Source organism: Octopus sinensis, linkage group LG2 (genome assembly GCF_006345805.1).
Source record: "Octopus sinensis linkage group LG2, ASM634580v1, whole genome shotgun sequence".
NCBI lineage: Eukaryota > Metazoa > Mollusca > Cephalopoda > Octopoda > Octopodidae > Octopus > Octopus sinensis.
In genome coordinates, this window is record NC_042998.1 from 179,368,686 (window position 1) to 179,389,999 (window position 21,314).

General features: G+C 34.1%; 1 protein-coding gene across 1 annotated transcript in view; it reads right to left on the minus strand.

Annotated features, from left to right (window-relative positions):
• Positions 1-21,314, minus strand: part of LOC115228986 (extracellular matrix protein 3-like) — a 507,023-nt gene that overhangs the window by 49,845 nt on the left and 435,864 nt on the right. Inside the window, exons 6-7 of the mRNA XM_029799424.2 lie at positions 20,514-20,639; positions 15,481-15,729 (exon numbers count right to left, since the gene is read on the minus strand). Coding sequence (XP_029655284.1) covers positions 15,481-15,729; positions 20,514-20,639 — 375 coding nt within the window. The remainder of the gene's footprint in view (positions 1-15,480; positions 15,730-20,513; positions 20,640-21,314) is intronic.

Here is a 21,314-nt window from a genome sequence, read left to right on the forward strand (position 1 = left end):
TTTCTATTTTTATTTTTATTTTAAATACCTACTGTTTTATATATATATATATATAATATATATATATATATATATTATATATATATATATATATATATATACACAAACACACACACACATACATATTTTATTATTTATTTAAACAATAGTTTATAGGATTATAAATCTGTTGTGATCATTTTGATCTCTTCAGAACAAGTTTAAAAGTAAGTTCTGAAGAGATCAAATGATGGAAACTAATATATAAAACTGTAAATTATAGTTTAAATATATACACACAAACACACACACAAACACATTATATATATACATAAATACATAACTATATACACACCCATATGTGTGTGTGTACGTGTGTGTGTGTGTGTGTGTGTGTGAACTTGCACACATACAATCATCATTAACATTTTAAATCAACCTTCCATACCGTAATGGATGCGTCATCACAATTTAAATCATCTCCTTATGTGAGCTAACGCTCCAAGAGACCCAGAACTTGTATGCGTCATTTAACTGGATATCAGTGGCTTGATGCCATTCCTAAGTGTACAGAAGGCATTTTCTTGTGGCACCAACGGTGAAGATTGAATAGTCCTAGCTGACACAGAATTAGAGGAGTCTCCTAACCATATACTATTCTATTCTCATTTTAGTTGACTACTTTACAGAAGATAGAGGGGTTGGTTATGCAATAAGTACATGTGGCAACTGAAATCACAATCTTGCAATCTTGAATCTAATACCTGAACCACTATGCCACATGTCTTCACACACACACACACACACACACACACATATACATGGCAAACAGTTTTTCCTTTTTAACAAGTTTAATTAAATACATCACTGTGCTTGAGTTTTATCTTCTTTGTTTAGATTTCTCATATTTCCCTCATGGTTTTTGCTGCTAGTTCCAATCAATAAAATTACTTAATTTATATTCAAAGTTTCCAAACATTCACAGTCTCTTTTACAAGAATTGAATGGCTTTACATGAATTTGAATGTGGAATGTATACCAAAAGGCAATCTTCATATCCAACTTAACATGGATGTATTGTTACAATGCTGAATACTGTTTTATTTGCACCTTGAGAAGTCCTCTCACATAGATGCAAGGGGCATAAAAGCACAAACATATATTGTAGCCAACAAGAATCATGATCTGGTAGTTTGGGCACCAATTTCAGATAATTCTCACTGCTACAGTGTCTGTACTTTTATGCAAGAAGTATCTTTATGAGAAGACCTCTCAAGGCAAATATGACAGTATTTGGTGTTCTAACACAGTAAGTTATATATATATATGAATTTTTTGCGTAATGAGATAAAAAACCAGGGGTGTGTAGATATTAGAACATTTATAGATAGATGGTCTTACAGCTGTTTGCAGGATATTTATTAATTATATCCCTTCATTGGAGACAGTGTGAGAGGATGGTAAGTAATAGTTAATTTAGATAGGATACAAAATAGAGAGTGAGGTGGAGGAAAGAAAATAGATGTGAGATAGGTAGGGATATTGAAGTTGTAGATCCATTTTTTAGGCAGAATATGTAAGATTCCAATACCTTATGAGTAAAATCCAACAGAATTTAAAATGGGTCATTCCAAATATATACATAATGATACTTTATATATATAAAAATGTGGTGCAAGGGAATGACAAAGAAGTTATGGGAAATAGGAAAATAATCATATAATGGTTGTTGACATACTCAATCCTTCATCAGTTTTACGCCAAAAGTCTACAGTTTTGATGCTATGTGTATGTATATATTTATTTATGCATACATACATACATACACCCACATGCCCACACATATTATGTGGCATAATAAATGCATGACTGTACATTAAGTGCATATATACATGACAAAAATGAAAGTAAAATTATTCAAAGTACTTCACAGAGAAATATACACTAATATACAGGCTTTTATAACTCTGAACTTCACCTTGTGTAACTCCAAGCATCATCTTTTCATTTGCTTGGCTGTAGTAATTTAACAGAAAATTCCTCTTCCAATGATTTTCTATATATATATATATGTATATATATATGTATATATATATGTTCACACACACACGTACACACACTCACACACACACACACACCACACACACACACACACACGCACACACACACACACACACACAGAGAAGGTGAGAGAGAAAGATAGATATTCAATAAACTTTTTGGGGGTGGTACTTTAGTGCCAGGATTTGTCTGAATTTACAGTGGGGACTAAATTTATAAGAAGTTAAAGATATCTTCAGTTTATATAGGGGATATTTAATGACAGCGAATACCTACTCTCAGCAGTTGCAGAACGGGGTTTATATTTAAAGGTCAATCGATAAGAAAAGAATGAACATTCGTCTTCCCTGACTGACTGGTTTCAGTTTACCAAATATCTTATCAGAGGGGCATAAAACAAGAAAACAAATAATAATAATAATAATAATAATAATAATAATAATAATATCACAACAAAACATGAAAAATTATATAAATAAATGTATTAAGAAATAAAAAGGAAAAGACGTTGTGTATCTTTTCTTTCAGCAGATTGATTCAGTACAGTGTGAGAATATTTTAAAGAATGAGGGCTGGGGGTTTGCAACAAATGCCCTACAGATTTTGTTGGGTGTTTTCTATTTTTACTGTAATGATGGAAGAAACAGAAGTGGAGAAAGAGGAAGAGAGGAGGAGGAGGAGGGGGATGAGCGGCAATAGCATCATCGGTGACACCATTTGCCTCCTACTACCCATCATCTTTGCTATCATCATAATCATCATCATCATCATTGTCATTATCATCATCATCACCTTCACTGTCGTCATCATCATCATCATCACCTTCACTGTCACCATCATCATCATCATCATCACCTTTACTGTCGTTATCATCATCATCATTGTCGTCCCCCTCACCACCACCACCACCACCACCACCACCATCACAACCATCATCATCATCATCATCGTCATCACCCTCACCATCACCACCACCACAACCATCATCATCATCGTCGTCATCACCCTCGCTGTTCTCATCATCATCATTATAATTGTTGTCGTCATCGTTGTCATCACCACCATCGTCGTTGTCACCCTCGCCATCATCAACATCATCAGTGTCACCATCATCATCAAAATCACCATCATCATCACCATCGTTATCATTATCATCATCACTCTCAAACTTCTTGTCATCATTACCATGACCGTCATCATAATCACCGCCACTATCATCAACGGGATTGTTTCCATTCAGCATTTTACTGAAGAAGTTAGATAACTTCTTTATCTTTAATTCTTCAGAGAAGGTACCAAAACACTACAAACAATAGCATTTCTCCAAACCCTTTTTTCTCAAACTCACCACTCATCCCAATAACTAGATAAATAAAAATCAAAAATGTGTGCCATGTGTGGAAGGATGAGGCGGAGGGAATATATACACACACACATACACACACACACACAAACCAACATCACAGAGCTATGCCAAAAGTCACAGACTGAATGAATTCTGTGCGTTTCTGTTGTTATTTATGGAGATTAGTAAAAAGAAGGAGGGAATGTTTTTTAGCAACAGACAAACAGAAGGGAGGAAAAGGGCTCATGGAATGTTCTGGAAATTCTGTGGTAATAGATACTGTTGGCATCATGTTGCTTTTTATAGTCTGACTAACATGTTGACAACCTAATTCCTGCAACAACTAGTGCTGATTTCTATTTTAGCTGTTGTTGTTGTTGTTTTTTGTTGTTTGGTAAGCTACTTGTAACAAAAATCCTGACTGTTGGTTGGTTGCCTGTCAGATTTACACATGAAGTTTGTGATATTTTACTGTGAAATTAAGGCTATAATTTAGACCTCAGAAAATAGGGGAACAAATTGAAAAAGTAATTTCTAATAAGGAATAATATGTTTGCTCTGAAAATAATTTCATAGAAATAAGGTGATGAGCTATTCTGAGAGGCTTTTGTTTTGACATATTATTCACAGGATGTCTTTGATGTTAGATTGTGCGTTAGATACTTGTCGGAAGTTGTGTTACATTAAAAAACAATGAATACTTAGAGCGGATCAGAGAGTATAAAAAGGAGATGAGTGAGTTATGTGAAATCATAGTGATTCTTTATGCTAGATTCTTCTTCTATTAATTATTTATGATGTAGCTTAACTCTTTAGTATTTAAACTGGCCATATCCAGTCAAAATATTCTACCTGCCTTATGTTCTAACTGACCAGATTCAGCCTCTCACACTTACCCTATAATGTCATCCTTAAAATAAACAATCACATCATCGAAAACTCAAAGTTATGAGATAATCTGTGGCCGTAGCCAGCGCCACATCGATTGGCCTCCGTGCCGATGGCACGTAACAAACACCATCCGATCGTGGCCGTTACCAGCCTCGCCTGGCCTCTGTGCTGGTGGCACGTAAAAAGCACCATCCGATCGTGGCCGTTGCCAGCCTCGCCTGGCCTCCGTGCTGGTGGCATGTAAAAAGCACCATCCGAGCATGGCCGTTCGCCAGCCTTGTCTGGCACCTGTGTCGGTGGCATGTAAAAAGCACCCACTACACTCACAGAGTGGTTGGCATTAGGAAGGGCATCCAGCTGTAGAAACACTGCCAGATCAGACTGGAGCCTGGTGCAGCCTTCAGGCTTCCCAGACCCCAGTTGAACCGTCCAACCCATGCTAGCATGGAAAGTGGACATTAAATGAGGATGATGAATTGAAAATAATGTGAATAAATAAGCTTTGCATTTGACAGCGTAATCTGAATGCAAAATGTTTAAAGTAAATGATAACACTTTCAGATCAGAATTTATATAAGAGTTACTCAATAAAGTTCCCATTTGTAGTAAACTATATTGAATATTTTGCCACAAGGCCCAGTCCTTAGAGTGGTGGCTTGCGTGCCTTGATGACCCAGAGTTATACCAGCAGAGCAAAAGCACTTTCTAGGGCCTTCCCTGCTTAACAGGTCAAAGGAGAAAGGCTAGACTAATATGGGCCACTTCTTCCCACGAATGAAAATGGGTTTGCATGGGGTCATCACAACTACCTAGAAAAATGCAAATTACAGAAACTTCAAAACAAACAAGAGATGGGGGAGAAGAACCCTGGATTGAGAACAGTGAAGAAAAGTTGTTGATGGCCTATGCTCCAAAGGCAGTGAAGGGCTTAAGAGAAACAAAGAAGAGAGACACTGACTATAACTATGAACTGAATCTCTGCATGATGCCCATACACCTCTATGATTGGTAGATTGGTGTGAGCTAAATAATCTGACCATGGAATAAGCTGAGAAAGAGAACTTAGTTGGAAAATGAACTATAGTTCTTTTGAATGGCAGTCCTATCTCCAGACAACTTAGCCAGCTACAGTTCCATTTCCTTTATATTTATGAGTATTTCATAAAAGGGAAAACAACATTTCATATATTTATATATTTATTTATATATATGTATGTATGAATGTGTAAATTGTTATTAATCCAAACAAGTGGAGGAATAGAAGAAATGAACTTGTAAATGCTCTGAGGAAATATTAGAATTAATTAGAATTTAATTATATTTAAAATATAGGAATACACACAACAGGTTTCACATTAGATTTTCAAAAGCATATAGTATACTCTTTTACTCTTTTACTTGTTTCAGTCATTTGACTGCGGCCATGCTGGAGCACCGCCTTTTTTTTAATCGAGCAACTCGACCCCGGGACTTATTCTTTTGTAAGCCCAGTACTTATTTTATCGGTCTCTTTTGCCGAACCGCTAAGTAACGGGGACATAAACACACCAGCATCGGTTGTCAAGCAATGCTAGGGGGACAAATACAGACACACAAACACACACACGCATATACATATACATATATACGACGGGCTTCTTTCAGTTTCCGTCTACCAAATCCACTCACAAGGCTTTGGTCGGCCCGAGGCTATAGTAGAAGACACTTGCCCATGGTGCCACGCAGTGGGACTGAACCCGGAACTATGTGGTTGGTAGACAAGCTACTTACCACACAGCCACTCCTGCGCCTAGAACTGTGTTGCGAATTATTTCTGTTCTGTCTGTTGTTATAGAAATAGTTTGCTTTTTAAAGTAGGAATGTGAATCAGAACGCTATCTGTTAACGTAAAAATTGATAGGTCAAAGTTCTAGTACTAAACATATGTAGCAGTAGTGTGAGGTCACATAAAATTTTTCTCCATTGACTATGTCATATGACAGTTAGAAAAGAGAGATATGAATAAAAGTATATAATAATTGTTTACAGATAGGTGTTATAGATAATTATTGTTTACTATTCTGTTGAAGAATAATGTTATCAATTAGTGTTAGTTCCCTCCCACTGAACATGCTAAAACACATCCCTTCTTTGTTAACAAGGCATAGAGTAAGTAAGATAATGAGGTGTGGAGTAAATAAGATAGATGATAGCTGCTACATGTATTTTGGTTGACTTAAGAATGCATCCAAGTTGACATTCTACAATAATTAATTCATAAGAAAAGGAGAACCATGTAAAATTGATTGATTTTATAACCTGCTCAGCAGAGTTTTATTAATTTTTTGATAAACGAACTTTCCTTATTAATTCTCATTAATGTGTGTGTGTATATATATAAATACATACATACATACATACATACATACATACGTACGTACGTACATACATACATACATACATACATACATACATACATACATACATACATGTATATATATCTATATATGTATATCTTTTACCTTTCCTTTTACCTGTTTTAGTCATTAGTCTGCAGCCATGCTGGGGCACTGTGTTGAAGAATTTTAGTTGAATGAATTGACCCTTGAGAGAGGGCACAGGAATATTGGTCAACCATGGCTCACATATAAGGACAAGCTGAAGAGTAACCTCTTAGAAATGAAGATAGCTCACAACGCCTTTGAGTGAAAAACACCTTGGAGTGAACAAAATGGAGACCGTTGTGTCAAAATGGTACCAGAACTTTGTTGCAACCGGCATTAACAAGCTTCAGGGTGCAAGGCAAAGGAGAAAAAACGGCTGCAAATATACCACCTGCACTGATCTGTAATCCTTATACTTGCAACATCTGTGGCCTTCTTTGCAAATCGTTGGCGGGAGCTGAATGTCACATTCGACATAAGCATTTTGACCGTCAAAGAAAGAGTGTGTTGTCAGAGCCTCATTCATTGAAACTGATGGGAGAGTCCATCATATATATATATATATATATATATATATGTAAAAAATACAAAATGGGACAAGAACGCAATACATCCAGATAGACGATACAAAAAACACGGACAGGTCATTCGAAGCCTTTAATCTTCAGTCAAGAACCGGATCATCCTCACAATTTCAGCTGATTAATCTTGAGATTGTTCCAATCTGGTCAGTCCCAAAGAAAAACTAAGCTAAGAGCATTAGATTCCTCGGAAAACATATATATATATATATATATGATGAGAGTCCATCATATATATATATATATATATATGAGAGTCCATCATATATATATATATATATATATAATTACACACACATACACACAAACACACACACACACACACACCACACACACACACACATAAATGGCTATATTAAATGGTACTTTTTTAAACTCATAATAAGATAAATGCCGCCTGTTTCTCTGCAGATATAAAATATAAAGCAAGCCAATTGTATTCTTTTTCTGGTTTCGGTACATATACAGTATGTGTGTCTGTGTGTTTTGCATTCTTGCTTGTGTATAGACACAAACATACATCTATACATATATATATTTACTGATAAATAGCTAGCTGGCTAGATAGATAGATATGGATGTATATGTATATGAAATGTAACATCATTTTATGTCTGTTTTCCCATGCTTGCATGAATTCTATATGTATCATAAACACTCAATTATACAAGTAGAAGCTTTGAAAGTTTATTTAAAGCTGGGATTAAATGTGTGTGTGTGTGTGTGTGTGTGTGTATGTGTGTATGTGTGAGAGTGAGTGATACACAAATGTATATATATGAGTGTGTATATATATATATGTATATATACGTGTGTGCATGTGAATCTATCTACCTATCTGCCTGGCTGTCTATCTACCTTATCTGCCTGTCTGTTTGTCTATCTTTCTGTGTGTGTGTGTGTGTATATACATATATTGTATCTATTTTACTGATATTGATTGAAATGTCAGCTTGTGATTTATGCTGGTAAAAAGAGTTCTCCCTTTTTACTGAGCAGCCATATAAATTTTCACATGGCGAAATAAACTGCTTCGTACGAAAGTTAAGAGTAGAATGAACGAAATAAAACAAAACAAAACAAAACAAATAAACAAACAAGTAAATATCAATTCGGATTGGAAGATGAAGTTGGCAATGAGAAGTAGATGAAAATCTGTTGTTCCTTGAATTAATTTCTTTCACTGGAACGTGAATATTTTATGGCCAAAATGATTCATTTTATCGATATAAGATCTTGAAATTATTTATTTAGCATTGAGGATAAATACTTTAGATAGTTTAAAGTATCTAAAAAAGTATGTATATATATATGCTTGTATATACAGACATTCACATGTGCACAAAGCAATATACATTTAAGCATTTATAACTATACATAACTATACATATATATATATATATATATAATATATATATATATATATATAGTATATATATATATATTATATATATATATATATATATATATATATATATATATATATAATATATATATATATATTATATATATATATATAGATATATATATATATATATATATATGTATAAATAAATGCTTATATATATATCTATACAAACATATCTTCAAATATAGAGTGTAAGATATATTGTTTACATATAAGTTTGTGTGCGCATGTGTGATGCATGCATATTATACATGATGTGAATGTAGGTGCATATGAATACATATATATGCAAATACATACATATACAATAATAGACATTATATATCTGTGTTTTATATATATATATATATATATATATATATATGCACGTATGAATGTGTCTATATAATATTCATACCCACATCTGTGTGTGTGTGTGTGTATGTATGCAAGTATGTATGTGTGTGTGTGTATATATATACATATATTCATTTACAAATGTATATACAGCTGGGTATACAGACACAGATGCACATGCATACTTGTATTTAACATGCAGAAATGCCTATGTCTGTGTGTAAACATGGAAACATAAACATATTTAGTATGCATGCACTCACAAACACAAACACACACACACACACTCATCTATATACCCATACATTAATATATATTGCACGCTGTAAAAATTAGTGCTTGAAGAATCTCCATTTCAAATTTCAAGAGTTTTAAATCCATTTCATTGATGATATGATGAAAACATCAAAATTTAAAATTTTCCTTTTGACATTTGCAAAACTAATTTCCATTAAGTCATACAATGATAATAGAATCATCATCATCATCATCATCATCATCATCATCATCATCATCATCATCATCATCATCATCATCATCATCATCATCATATAATGTCTTCAGAGCTTAGTGTTAGGAATGTTTATTTTGTTTTGATATATTTTTTTTTACCTCAATTTCCCATTTGTAATACAAGAAAATGTTTATTTTCCAAAATCAAAAATACATAAGCATTAGTACACAATTATTTTAGAAGTCATAAAGTAAAGACCTAAATTTTCCATCGAAACTTATCAACTTAGAATGGAAAGCATTCCAGAGTGACCAGAGTTCCAGTCTAGCAAGTTCTGACGAATTGGAGAATCAGTTACTTTAGTCACTTTTATTTGGTCTTTTAATCTTTTGCTTATTTCAACCATGTTTTGGCACTGCCTCGAAGAATCATAATTGAATGAATTGACCCTAATATCTAATTTTATTTTAAGTTTGGCACTTATTCTATGGGTCTCTTTTTGGCAACATAAACGCACCAAAACCAGTTGTTAAGCGGTGACGGAGAACAAACACGGATAACAAAGACACACACATACATAGATACACACACATGCATGCACACACACACACAGATATTGCAAATTACTTGGTGGACCTGCCAGTGCTGGTGTCAGGTATGAAGCATCCAGTCTATACTGTAAAGTGGTTGGCATTTAATAGGGCATCCAGCTGTAAAAAAAAGCCATGCCCAAAAACTGACCTTGCCTGTGCTGGTGCCATGTAAAATGCACTCAGTCTACTCTGCAGAATGGTTGGTGTTAGATTAAAAGACCAAATAAAACTATGCCAAAACAGACAGTGAAGCATGGTGCAGTCTTCTGCATAGCCAGCCGCTGTCAAAATCATCCAACCCATGGCAGCATGGAAAGCAGATGTTAAATGAAGATCATGATGATGATTATATATATATATAATATATATATGTATATGTATATATAATATATATATATATATATATATATATATATATGTATAAATAAATGCTTATATATATATATCTATACAAACATATCTTCAAATATAGAGTGTAAGATATATTGTTTACATATATGTTTGTGTGCGCATGTGCGATGCATGCATATTATACATGATGTGAATGTAGGTGCATATGAATACGTATATATGCAAATACATACATATACAATAATAGACATTATATATCTGTGTTTTATATATATATATATATATATATATATATATATATATATTATATATATATATATATCTATATATATATATATGCACGTATGAATGTGTGTATATAATATTCATACCCACATGTGTGTGTGTGTGTGTATGTATGCAAGTATGTATGTGTGTGTGTGTGTATGTATGCAGTATGTATGTGTATATATATATAATATATATATATTATATATATATATTATATATATATATATCCATTTACAAATGCATATACAGCTGGATATACAGACACAGATGCACATACATATTTGTATTTAACATGCAGAAATGCCTATGTCTGTGTGTAAATATGGAAACATGAACATATTTAGTATGCATGCACTCACAAACACAAACACACACACACACTCATCTATATACCCATACATTAATATATATTGCACGCTGTAAAAATTAGTGCTTGAAGAATCTCCATTTCAAATTTCAAGAGTTTTAAATCCATTTCATTGATGATATGATGAAAACATCAAAATTTAAAATTTTCCTTTTTGACATTTGCAAAACTAATTTCCATTAAGTCATACAATGATAATAGAATCATCATCATCATCATCATCATCATCATCATCATCATATAATGTCTTCAGAGCTTAGTGTTAGGAATGTTTATTTTGTTTTGATATATTTTTTTTTACCTCAATTTCCCATTTGTAATACAAGAAAATGTTTATTTTCCAAAATCAAAAATACATAAGCATTAGTACACAATTATTTTAGAAGTCATAAAGTAAAGACCTAAATTTTCCATCGAAACTTATCAACTTAGAATGGAAAGCATTCCAGAGTGACCAGAGTTCCAGTCTAGCAAGTTCTGACGAATTGGAGAATCAGTTTACTTTAGTCACTTTTATTTGGTCTTTTAATCTTTTGCTTATTTCAACCATGTTTTGGCACTGCCTCGAAGAATCATAATTGAATGAATTGACCCTAATATCTAATTTTATTTTAAGTTTGGCACTTATTCTATGGGTCTCTTTTTGGCAACATAAACGCACCAAAACCAGTTGTTAAGCGGTGATAGAGAACAAACACAGATAACAAAGACACACACATACATAGATACACACACATGCATGCACACACACACACAGATATTGCAAATTACTTGGTGGACCTGCCAGTGCTGGTGTCAGGTATGAAGCATCCAGTCTATACTGTAAAGTGGTTGGCACTTAATAGGGCATCCAGCTGTAAAAAAAAGCCATGCCCAAAAACTGACCTTGCCTGTGCTGGTGCCATGTAAAATGCACTCAGTCTACTCTGCAGAATGGTTGGTGTTAGATTAAAAGACCAAATAAAACTATGCCAAAACAGACAGTGAAGCATGGTGCAGTCTTCTGCATAGCCAGCCGCTGTCAAAATCATCCAACCCATGGCAGCATGGAAAGCAGATGTTAAATGAAGATCATGATGATGATTATATATATATATATAATATATAATAATTGATGAAGGAAATGGAAGATAGATTTATCACTAGTCTTTATTCAGTATGTTGATCATTTCGACCCATCCTTCAACTGTCCGTTATGGGTAGGATATTATGCACGTAATATCCTACTCAATCTATCTTCTGTTTCCTTCACCAATTATTATCTCAATTAACACTGTGGAATTCATGACGTAGATCCAGAGGAAATATGTCCAAACTGTGGATGACATTAGGTAGCCCAAACTGAGAACGTGCTTTAGTCAACACACTAATTGACATATACTCATTAGTCCAAAAAAATTACACACACACACAAATATATTCTTTTAATTTTTTACTTGTTTCAGTCGTTTGACTGTGGCCATACTGGTGCACCACCTTTAGACGAATTGCCCTGAGGACTTATTCTTTGTAAGCCTAGTACTTATCCTATTGGTCTCTTTTGCCGAACCGCTAAGTTACGGGGGGGGGGGGCGTAAACACACCAGCATTGGTTGTCAAGCGATGTTGGGGGGCACAAATACAGACACAGACATAAACATATACACACACATACATGTATATATATATATATATATATATATATATATATATATAAATATATACGACAGGCTTCTTTCAGTTTCTGTCTATCAAATCCACTTACAAGGCTTTGGTTTGCCAGAAACTGTAGTAGAAGACACTTGCTCAAGGTGCCATGCAGTGGAACTGAACCTGGAACCATGTGGTTGGTAAGCAAGCTACTTACCACACAGCCATTCCTTTTTAAGTGTTTTTGTTAGTTTTATTTTTCCTTCTGTTTGTACTGGCATGTGCAGGGTGGGGGAGGGGGGTCTTTTAAAATTTAATGCTAGGTTTTTATTTTGCAACACAAGTGTAACTTTGGGTTGATTACCCTTCTGGAATTATAATTTTTCTTTTTCCTGATTATGAAGAAATAACTACTTGGAGCGAGTAGATGAGTAAGATTACTGTGCTTACTAAGAATTTAACACATATTACAAGAATGCTGGGAGAAAAGTATTTAACAGAAAAATTATTTTTAACAGCCAACCTTGTTTCCCAGAATAAAGCATTCAACTGTAAATATGGAAAGAAAACTTTATTTCATTGCTAGGTTGAATGAAATAAAGAGAGTAACTATGCTAAACAATTGAATAATGTGCAGCCATCTTGCTTCTCCACGAACTTGTTTTATTAACAGAACTTGTTTAAGATTATTCAAAATGGTTTAATCATCATCATGTTAAGGTCTGCTTTCCTAAATTGAAATATATTAAATGGAAGAACATCCAGCTGTAGAAACTCTGCCAGATCAAGATTGGAGCCTGGTGCAGCCATCTGGTTCGTCAGCCCTCAGTCAAAATCGTCCAACCCATGCTAGCATGGAAAGCGTATGTTAAACGATGATGATGATGATAATGATGAATCAATATAAAATCTGTTGTCTCTGTCTTGTGAGATTTCATCTGTAATGGTTTATTGCCCTTTGTCCCTATCCTAACACACTCTCCAGAAGTTTTTTGATCAACCTTAACAGAAGATACCCCTGCTATGAAATTCACAACACTTATTCACTAGGTGAAGTATTCAACATTCCAGCATTCATTAGTAGACTCAGGCATGGCTGAGTTGTTAAGAAGCTTGCTTCACAACCATAAGATCCAAGTTTCAGTTCCATCATATGGCAAGTTAACCCTGTCATGTTATATTACCACTATATCAGTAACAGGTTAGATGTCGTCTCTGTCGGATTCATGGTAAAGCAGTAATGAAAAGCACATATAGAAAAAGAAGCATCTGATTCTGTCCATTAGTTTTCCTGTATATGAGACCATTATTATTTTACTCAGGATCCTGGATGGGGGGTAAAGTTACATACTGAGGCCCAGGTCTGAGAGGGTTAAGGAGGTCCATTTACAATAGCTTCAGATTGACTCAAGCCTTGTGAATGAATTAAGGTGGACAGAAACAATTTAGAAACCTGATGGGTAAACTGCACTCTTATTTAAAGGTTCAACTTCACCATACTTTGTGCATTTATCAGCAAAATGCTCAACCACATTGCATGCTAACTCAGTAAGTAGGTTGTTCAGTTGACCAAACAGCTGGGTGCTTGTATGCAGAAACTGTAAAGGGTCTATCAGTCAATGTATTTGAGTTCCAGGAACTTTCTAATGCATTTGTACTGAACCTTCCTGAAAAGTTAACATAGACACATACAATGGATTTTATTCAGTTTATTCATCATCATCCACTCACTGTATATCTTCTGTATTCACTGAACTTGTTTTAGAACAATACTACATCAGATATTTTATATTTGTGTAACATATTCTGCGTTATCTGCATAAAAAAAGCAATGCTTTGTTGCTAATTGTAGTAAAACTCACTAAGCTTTTATCTTGAATTCATTCAAATTGTGGCTCGAATTATCTGAGCTGGGTATCAGAACTTCCAATTGTCAATCCAAGCAAAAGCCATCTCAAAAACACCAGATCTCACTTCAAGGATAATAATTAAGATTTTATTGATAATCTGATTTACAAATACAAGCGATTGAAATATCTCTTTACTGTGAGAAAGATTGTTTGTGTGTAACTAATGATAACACTTGAGTGACAACAATCAAGAAGTTCACAGCCTGTGATTTGTCACTATCATGCCAAGTTATGTCCACAAGCAACATAATTTAACTTTCTGTGTGTTGGCCAATGTAGCCCAAAGTCAGTATCACAGGATGGTATCCTTCATAGCTGTAAACAACAGCTGCCCAGTCAAATAGATAATTGATTTTTAGTGCTGAATTCACACCTTTTTTCAGTAAAAAGTTATCATTGAGAAACTACCATCTTATCCTAGTGGAAATTTATGAGAGACTACCATCTTATCCTAATGAAAATTTGCTTTTCATTTCTGTAACAACGCAGAAATTAGAGATATGTAGCAGTTCTATTAGTTGCAATGGGCCATTAAATAGCAGCAATTAAATAATGTTTCACTTCAAAACTAATATCATTCGTATATTGAAGCAATTTGTTACATAAAACGTATCCTTTTACGACAGCAGCCAGACTAGGGAATCACGAATAACTAGATTATCTGGATTTGGTCTATGAATTCGAGATTTGATTTTTTTTTTGCTTTTAATTTATAATGCTTTTTTCATTCAAAGATATTTTTACTCAGTTTTTATTAAGTTTTCTTTATTTATGATATGAAAAACAAATTTTCTCATATTTTTTAGATACAAATATATTTCTTCCTTTTCTTTTTCTCACTTAATTATAAAATAAATGATGAATGACATAGCAAACACTTACCATCCATAATATCTGGTTCAATAAACACTACAGTGGTAGTGAAGTTTCCCAGATGTCCTCCTTGTGGTTGAGAAAGGCTCACATTAAACTGTTCTTCAGTCTCAAATAATGAATCATCAATTATTAACACCGTACATATTTTCTTGCTTTCATCCTTCTCAAAACGGATGATGCTACTACTATGCATAGGTCGTGTGATGTAGTCAGAGAATGAACTAAGAACATTTACAGGACTGCCAGCTGCAGTTTCTGAAAAATAAAAGAAAGAAGGTAAAAAGAAGTATTAAAAAGTATTCATTAAAATTTTTTGAATGATTAATTGAGGATTCAACGGCAAAACTTTTCATTATTCTTTATGTAACTGAATCTATGTTTAGTTTATATATAAATACATACATACATACATACATATATATATATATGTATATATAGCAAATATGAAAATGGAGGAGAACAATAGTTGGTCCATCTTGTGTATTCCTAATACACTTGTGTATTTATAAATTGGGTATTCTACCAACAGTATATTGGATAGATATTATCCCTTAGTGGGTTGGATTCACAACCCCTAACTTTCTTGGAGTATATATATATATATATATATATATATATATGTATGTATGTATACATGCATGTATGTACATATATATGTGTGTGTGTGTATATATATATAATGTATGTATGTATATATATATATATATATATATAATATATATATATATATATATATATATATATATATATAAATATATGTATATATATAAATATATGTACATATATATGTATATATGTGTATATATAAACACACACACATACATACATACATATGTATATATGTGTATATATAAACACACACACATACATACATACATACATATGTACATAAATGTATATATATATATGTATCTATGTACATATGTACCTATTTATCTATCTGTGTGTGTATGTACGTGTGACAAAACTAAATAGAATAACATAAAACAGTTTGCCCCCAAATTAACCATTTTGTAAGAAAGTTGTCAAAACATGCGATGTCATAACAAATATATACTTGAGAAAATGAAAGAGATTCTACATGACTGGCAATATCCCCTTCAGATTACACCCTAATGGTTTAGAAAAGGAAACAAAGCAGAACAATGTGGTCATGGATGGAATAGCTGATCATAGGTCTCTTGGATCAGGCTTGATCAGGAAGGTGGGGGTGGCTAAATGACTGGAACAACAAGAATGTTGTAAATGTAAAACGTACTTTAGGCAAGATAGTAATCATACAACACACTAGCAGAGAGGAGTTAGTGTACATGATATATAAGAAACCGAGGGAAAATATGCCATAATTGTCATAAGTCAAAAAGATATGTTTCTACAAATGTGCTGTGTTACATACGTATGTGTATATATATATGTAAATATATATATATATATATATAAGTGTGTAAATATATATATATATAAATATATATGAATATATAAATATATGTATATATAAATATATATATGTAAATATACATACATATATATATAAGTAAATATACATATATATTATATAAGTAAATATATATTTTGTATTTATATATACATACATACATACATACATATATATATATATATATATATATATATATATATATATATGTATATATATATATATACCTGTACACATATGTATGTAATACAGTACGCTTGTAGAGACATATCTTACTGACAATCTGCTCATTTTCTCATTTACTCAATTAATCACCTGTTCCTATATGATTATATGCTTCCACACCCTCGTTCTTGTAATTACCAACTCTATATATTTGATACTCTGTACTACTGATATATGTGTACGCATGCATCCAATACATTGGAATAAATAGACATACTGGAATGTTTACTGGCTGATGTCTGTCCATTTTGTATCCTCTCCACTTACATATTTGCCGTATAAATCAAAGGTAAACCACTTTTTATCTCCGCCTATATATAACACTTAGTTGCAAGATTGCCATGCAATAATGAGCACTTGGGTGTGAAAAATTGGGTACACTACTAGCAGTATATTGGATGAGTACTATCACTTAGTTGGCTTCTCAACCTCTAACTCACACAGATATAAATATATATTATATATATATATATATATATATATATATATATATGTGCGTTGGGTGATATGATAGGCTTTAGGAGTCCTGTTGAGTTAGGTAAGACCAAAATCATAGCTGTGGCCAATGTCTCCTGACTGGCTCCCATTCCGGTGGCATGTAAAATACATCATTCAAACATGGTCGATGTCAGTGTCCCCTGGCTGGCTTCTGTTCTGGTGGCATGTAAGAAGCACCATCTGAACATGGCCCACCTCATCCCATGTATTCCTGGGTCTCCCTCTACCATGGGTTCCTTCCACTGTTAGGGCTCCATGGGTTCCTTCCACTGTGTGTTTGTGTGTCTGTGGAGGTGCAATGGCCTAGTGGCTAGGGCAGCAGACTCATGGTTGTAGGATTGTGGTTTTGATTCCCAGACCGGGCATTGTGTGTGTATATTGAGTGAAAACACCTAAAGCAGGGGGTGGTGGCAATCCCTGCTGTACTCTTTCACCACAACTTTTTCTCACTATTTCTTATGTTGGCCTGCTCACTTAGCCAGCGGGGTAGCGTCATTTGAAGGCTAAAACAATGCGAAGCGCATTGTGACCAGCGATGTGTAGCAACATCTGATAGCCTGGTCAGTCACGGTTATATATATATATATATATATATATATACACACATCTATCTATATATATGGTTATATAACATTATATATATATATAAAACTGAAGGTTATATAACAATATATGTATATATGTATATATATATATGAATACGTGTGTGATTTTGTGTTTGTCCCTCATGACTACTTGACAACCAGTGCTGGTTTGTTTCTGTCCCTGTAACTTAGTGGTTCAGGAAATGAAACCAATAGAATCTGTACCAGACTTAAGAATATAAGTACTGGGGTAGATTCATCTGACTAAACCCTTCAAGATGATGCTCCAGCATGACTGCGATCCAGTGATTGACACAAGTAAAAGATAAAAAAATAAACAGTATCTTAGAGCATGTTATTCCACCTTTGTTTCTGCTTTTAAGTCAGTATGGTTTAATTTGAGGGAGATTTGACTGCTATTTCTAGCACCCAGTATGTTTCAGTACCATACTTTTTGTATGATCAGATGAAAGAATTATCATAATGCAACACTCAACTTGCGATATTTTGAATATCAATATTAATAAATTATTCATAATATAAACTATGGTTAGCATTAAATAAATAAACATGTTATTTATAAACAAACACTCTTGTACAATATTCTGAAATTACACATTCATATAAATAAATCGATAGAAAAATAAGTAAATAGATAAATAAATAAAAAGATGAATAAAGTGAAAGTTAAAAAGAATTACAAGGATATTAGCCATTTTGTATTTTAAAAAATTTATACGCTTTTTTTAATTCCAGCTTCTCCGCTAAGAGTCGGTCTCGTAATGTCAGGAAGACACGGAGAAGAAAAAATGTAAACTGAAGATTATATAACATTAAATAAACCATGTCATTGCAATGACACATTATATCTTTCATTGAGAAACTTATGTACTCATCGGTAGATTTACTGTCTGCAGTTGCAGTATGCAGCTGCAAGGTGCAGTCTGGAATGGAACATGCATGTTGAAACTAAATGACCTGTTATTCTAGTTTAAAGTGACCTGCCGCTGTTTATATGGTCACCCTGCTCTAGTTACAATTGAAAGGTCAGTTAAATGTCTAATTTTGATATTTATCTGTGTGTGTATGTGTGTGTTTGAATCCATGTGTGTTTGAGTGTGTATGTGTGTGTGCTTGTGTGTGAATACATGTGTGTTTGTGTGTGAATGCAAGTGTGTTTGAGCACATGCATGTGTGTGTGTGTGTTTGAATCCATGTGTGTTTGAGTGTGTATGTGTGTGTTTGTGTGTGTGTGTGTGTGTGTGTGTGTGTGCTTGTGTGTGAATACTGTGTGTTTGTGTGTGAATGCAAGTGTGTTTGAGCGCATGCATGTGTGTGAATATGTGTGTGTTTGTGTGTGAATGCAAGTGTGTTTGAGCGCATGCATGTATGTGAATATGTGTGCGTATGTGTGTGTTTGTGTGTGAATGCATGTGTGTTTGAGTGCATGCATGCATGTGGGCATATGTGTGTTTGTGTGTGAATGCTAGTGTGTTTGTGCGCATGCATGTGGACATATGTGTGCTTGTGTGTCAATGCAAGTTTGTTTGAGCACATGCATGTATGTGAATATGTGTGCGTATGTGTGTGTTTGTGTGTGAATGCATGTGTGTCTGAGTGCATGCATGTGAGGGAACATGTTTGTATGTGTATGTGTATGTGTGTGTTTGTGTGTGAATACATGTGTGTTTGAGTGCGTGCATGTTGTGTGGTCATATGTGTGTTTGTGTGTGAATGCTAGTGTTTGAGTGCATGCATGTATGTGAACATGTGTGTGTGTGTGTGTGAGTGCATATATGTGTATGTATGTGAACATGTGTGTGTGTAAACGTGTGTGTGTGTGTGTGTACTTCATTGTAATAAGTCTATGTTAGTATAAGTCTAGATGTTTATGTGAGTGTATGCATGTATGCACGTTTGTGTGCATATGTGTGGATGTTTATGTGTGTATATGCATGCATCCATAAATGTATATGCACATATGTGCACATGTCGGAGCAAGTGTGTAGATACATATGTGTAGATGTATATGTGTATTTGTGTATATGTGTGCATATGCTTTATGTATATATGTACAAATGTGTGCATCTTAGCTTGGGTGTAGATGTGCATGCATGTGCACTTACATACACTTGGGCTAGAGCATGCCTATGTAAACACGTGTGCGTGTGTATCGAATGTACAGATGTGTGCATGAGGTGCATGCAGATATGCATGTATGTGCAGACGTTTGTGTGCATGCATGTTTGTGTGTGTAAATGTGTGACGTGTGTGTATACAGTAAATTAACTCCTTACCTTGAACAGTATGACAGATAACAGATAATGGCTCAGACAAGTCTCCTGTTCTGTAAACAGGAATGTCTAACTTGCTTTCCTTTTCTGTTACACGATATTCTTTCTCAGGAATGAAGACATTCGATTCTGCAATACATTCACAATACACACCATTATAGCATTTCATAAACAGAAAATTCAAATTAAAAATATCACCACCACCTTCTGCCTTTTTCAGCTGGGCACACCAGACATATATCTCCCTACAGCAAAACGCCTATTCCTGAAATAAAGCCACCCTGCTCAATACTATTCCTCTCTCAGTTGAGGTGGTCTTGTCTTATGAGTTATTTGATGGCCTCAATAGCACTGGTGCCATGTAAAAAAAAGCACTCAATAGACTTCATAAAGTGGTTGGTGTTAGGAAGGACATCCAAATGTAGAACCCATGCCAAAACAGGTATTGGAGTTTGGTGTAGTCCTCTGGTTCATCAGCTCCTGTTGAAACTATTCCCCAGAATGGAAAACACAAAAGGCTGGAACAAATACTGCAAGACCTCTTATCAGACAACTGTGACAACGGCATCTTCCAATACCCAGTATTGGTGCATTTTTCACCGACCCCAAAAGGATCAAAGGTAAAATTGACCTCAGTGAGATTTGAACTCAGGTTGTAAATAGAGAGTTATATCAAGGCATTTTGTAGCATGTGCTGGCTGAAGTAATACAAGCGTAGCTTTTTGTCAGAGGGTAAGGGCCCAGAACGCTCCTGGTGATACTTTTAAGCTTTGAACCCTAGAATTTGAGGGAAATTCAAGGGCT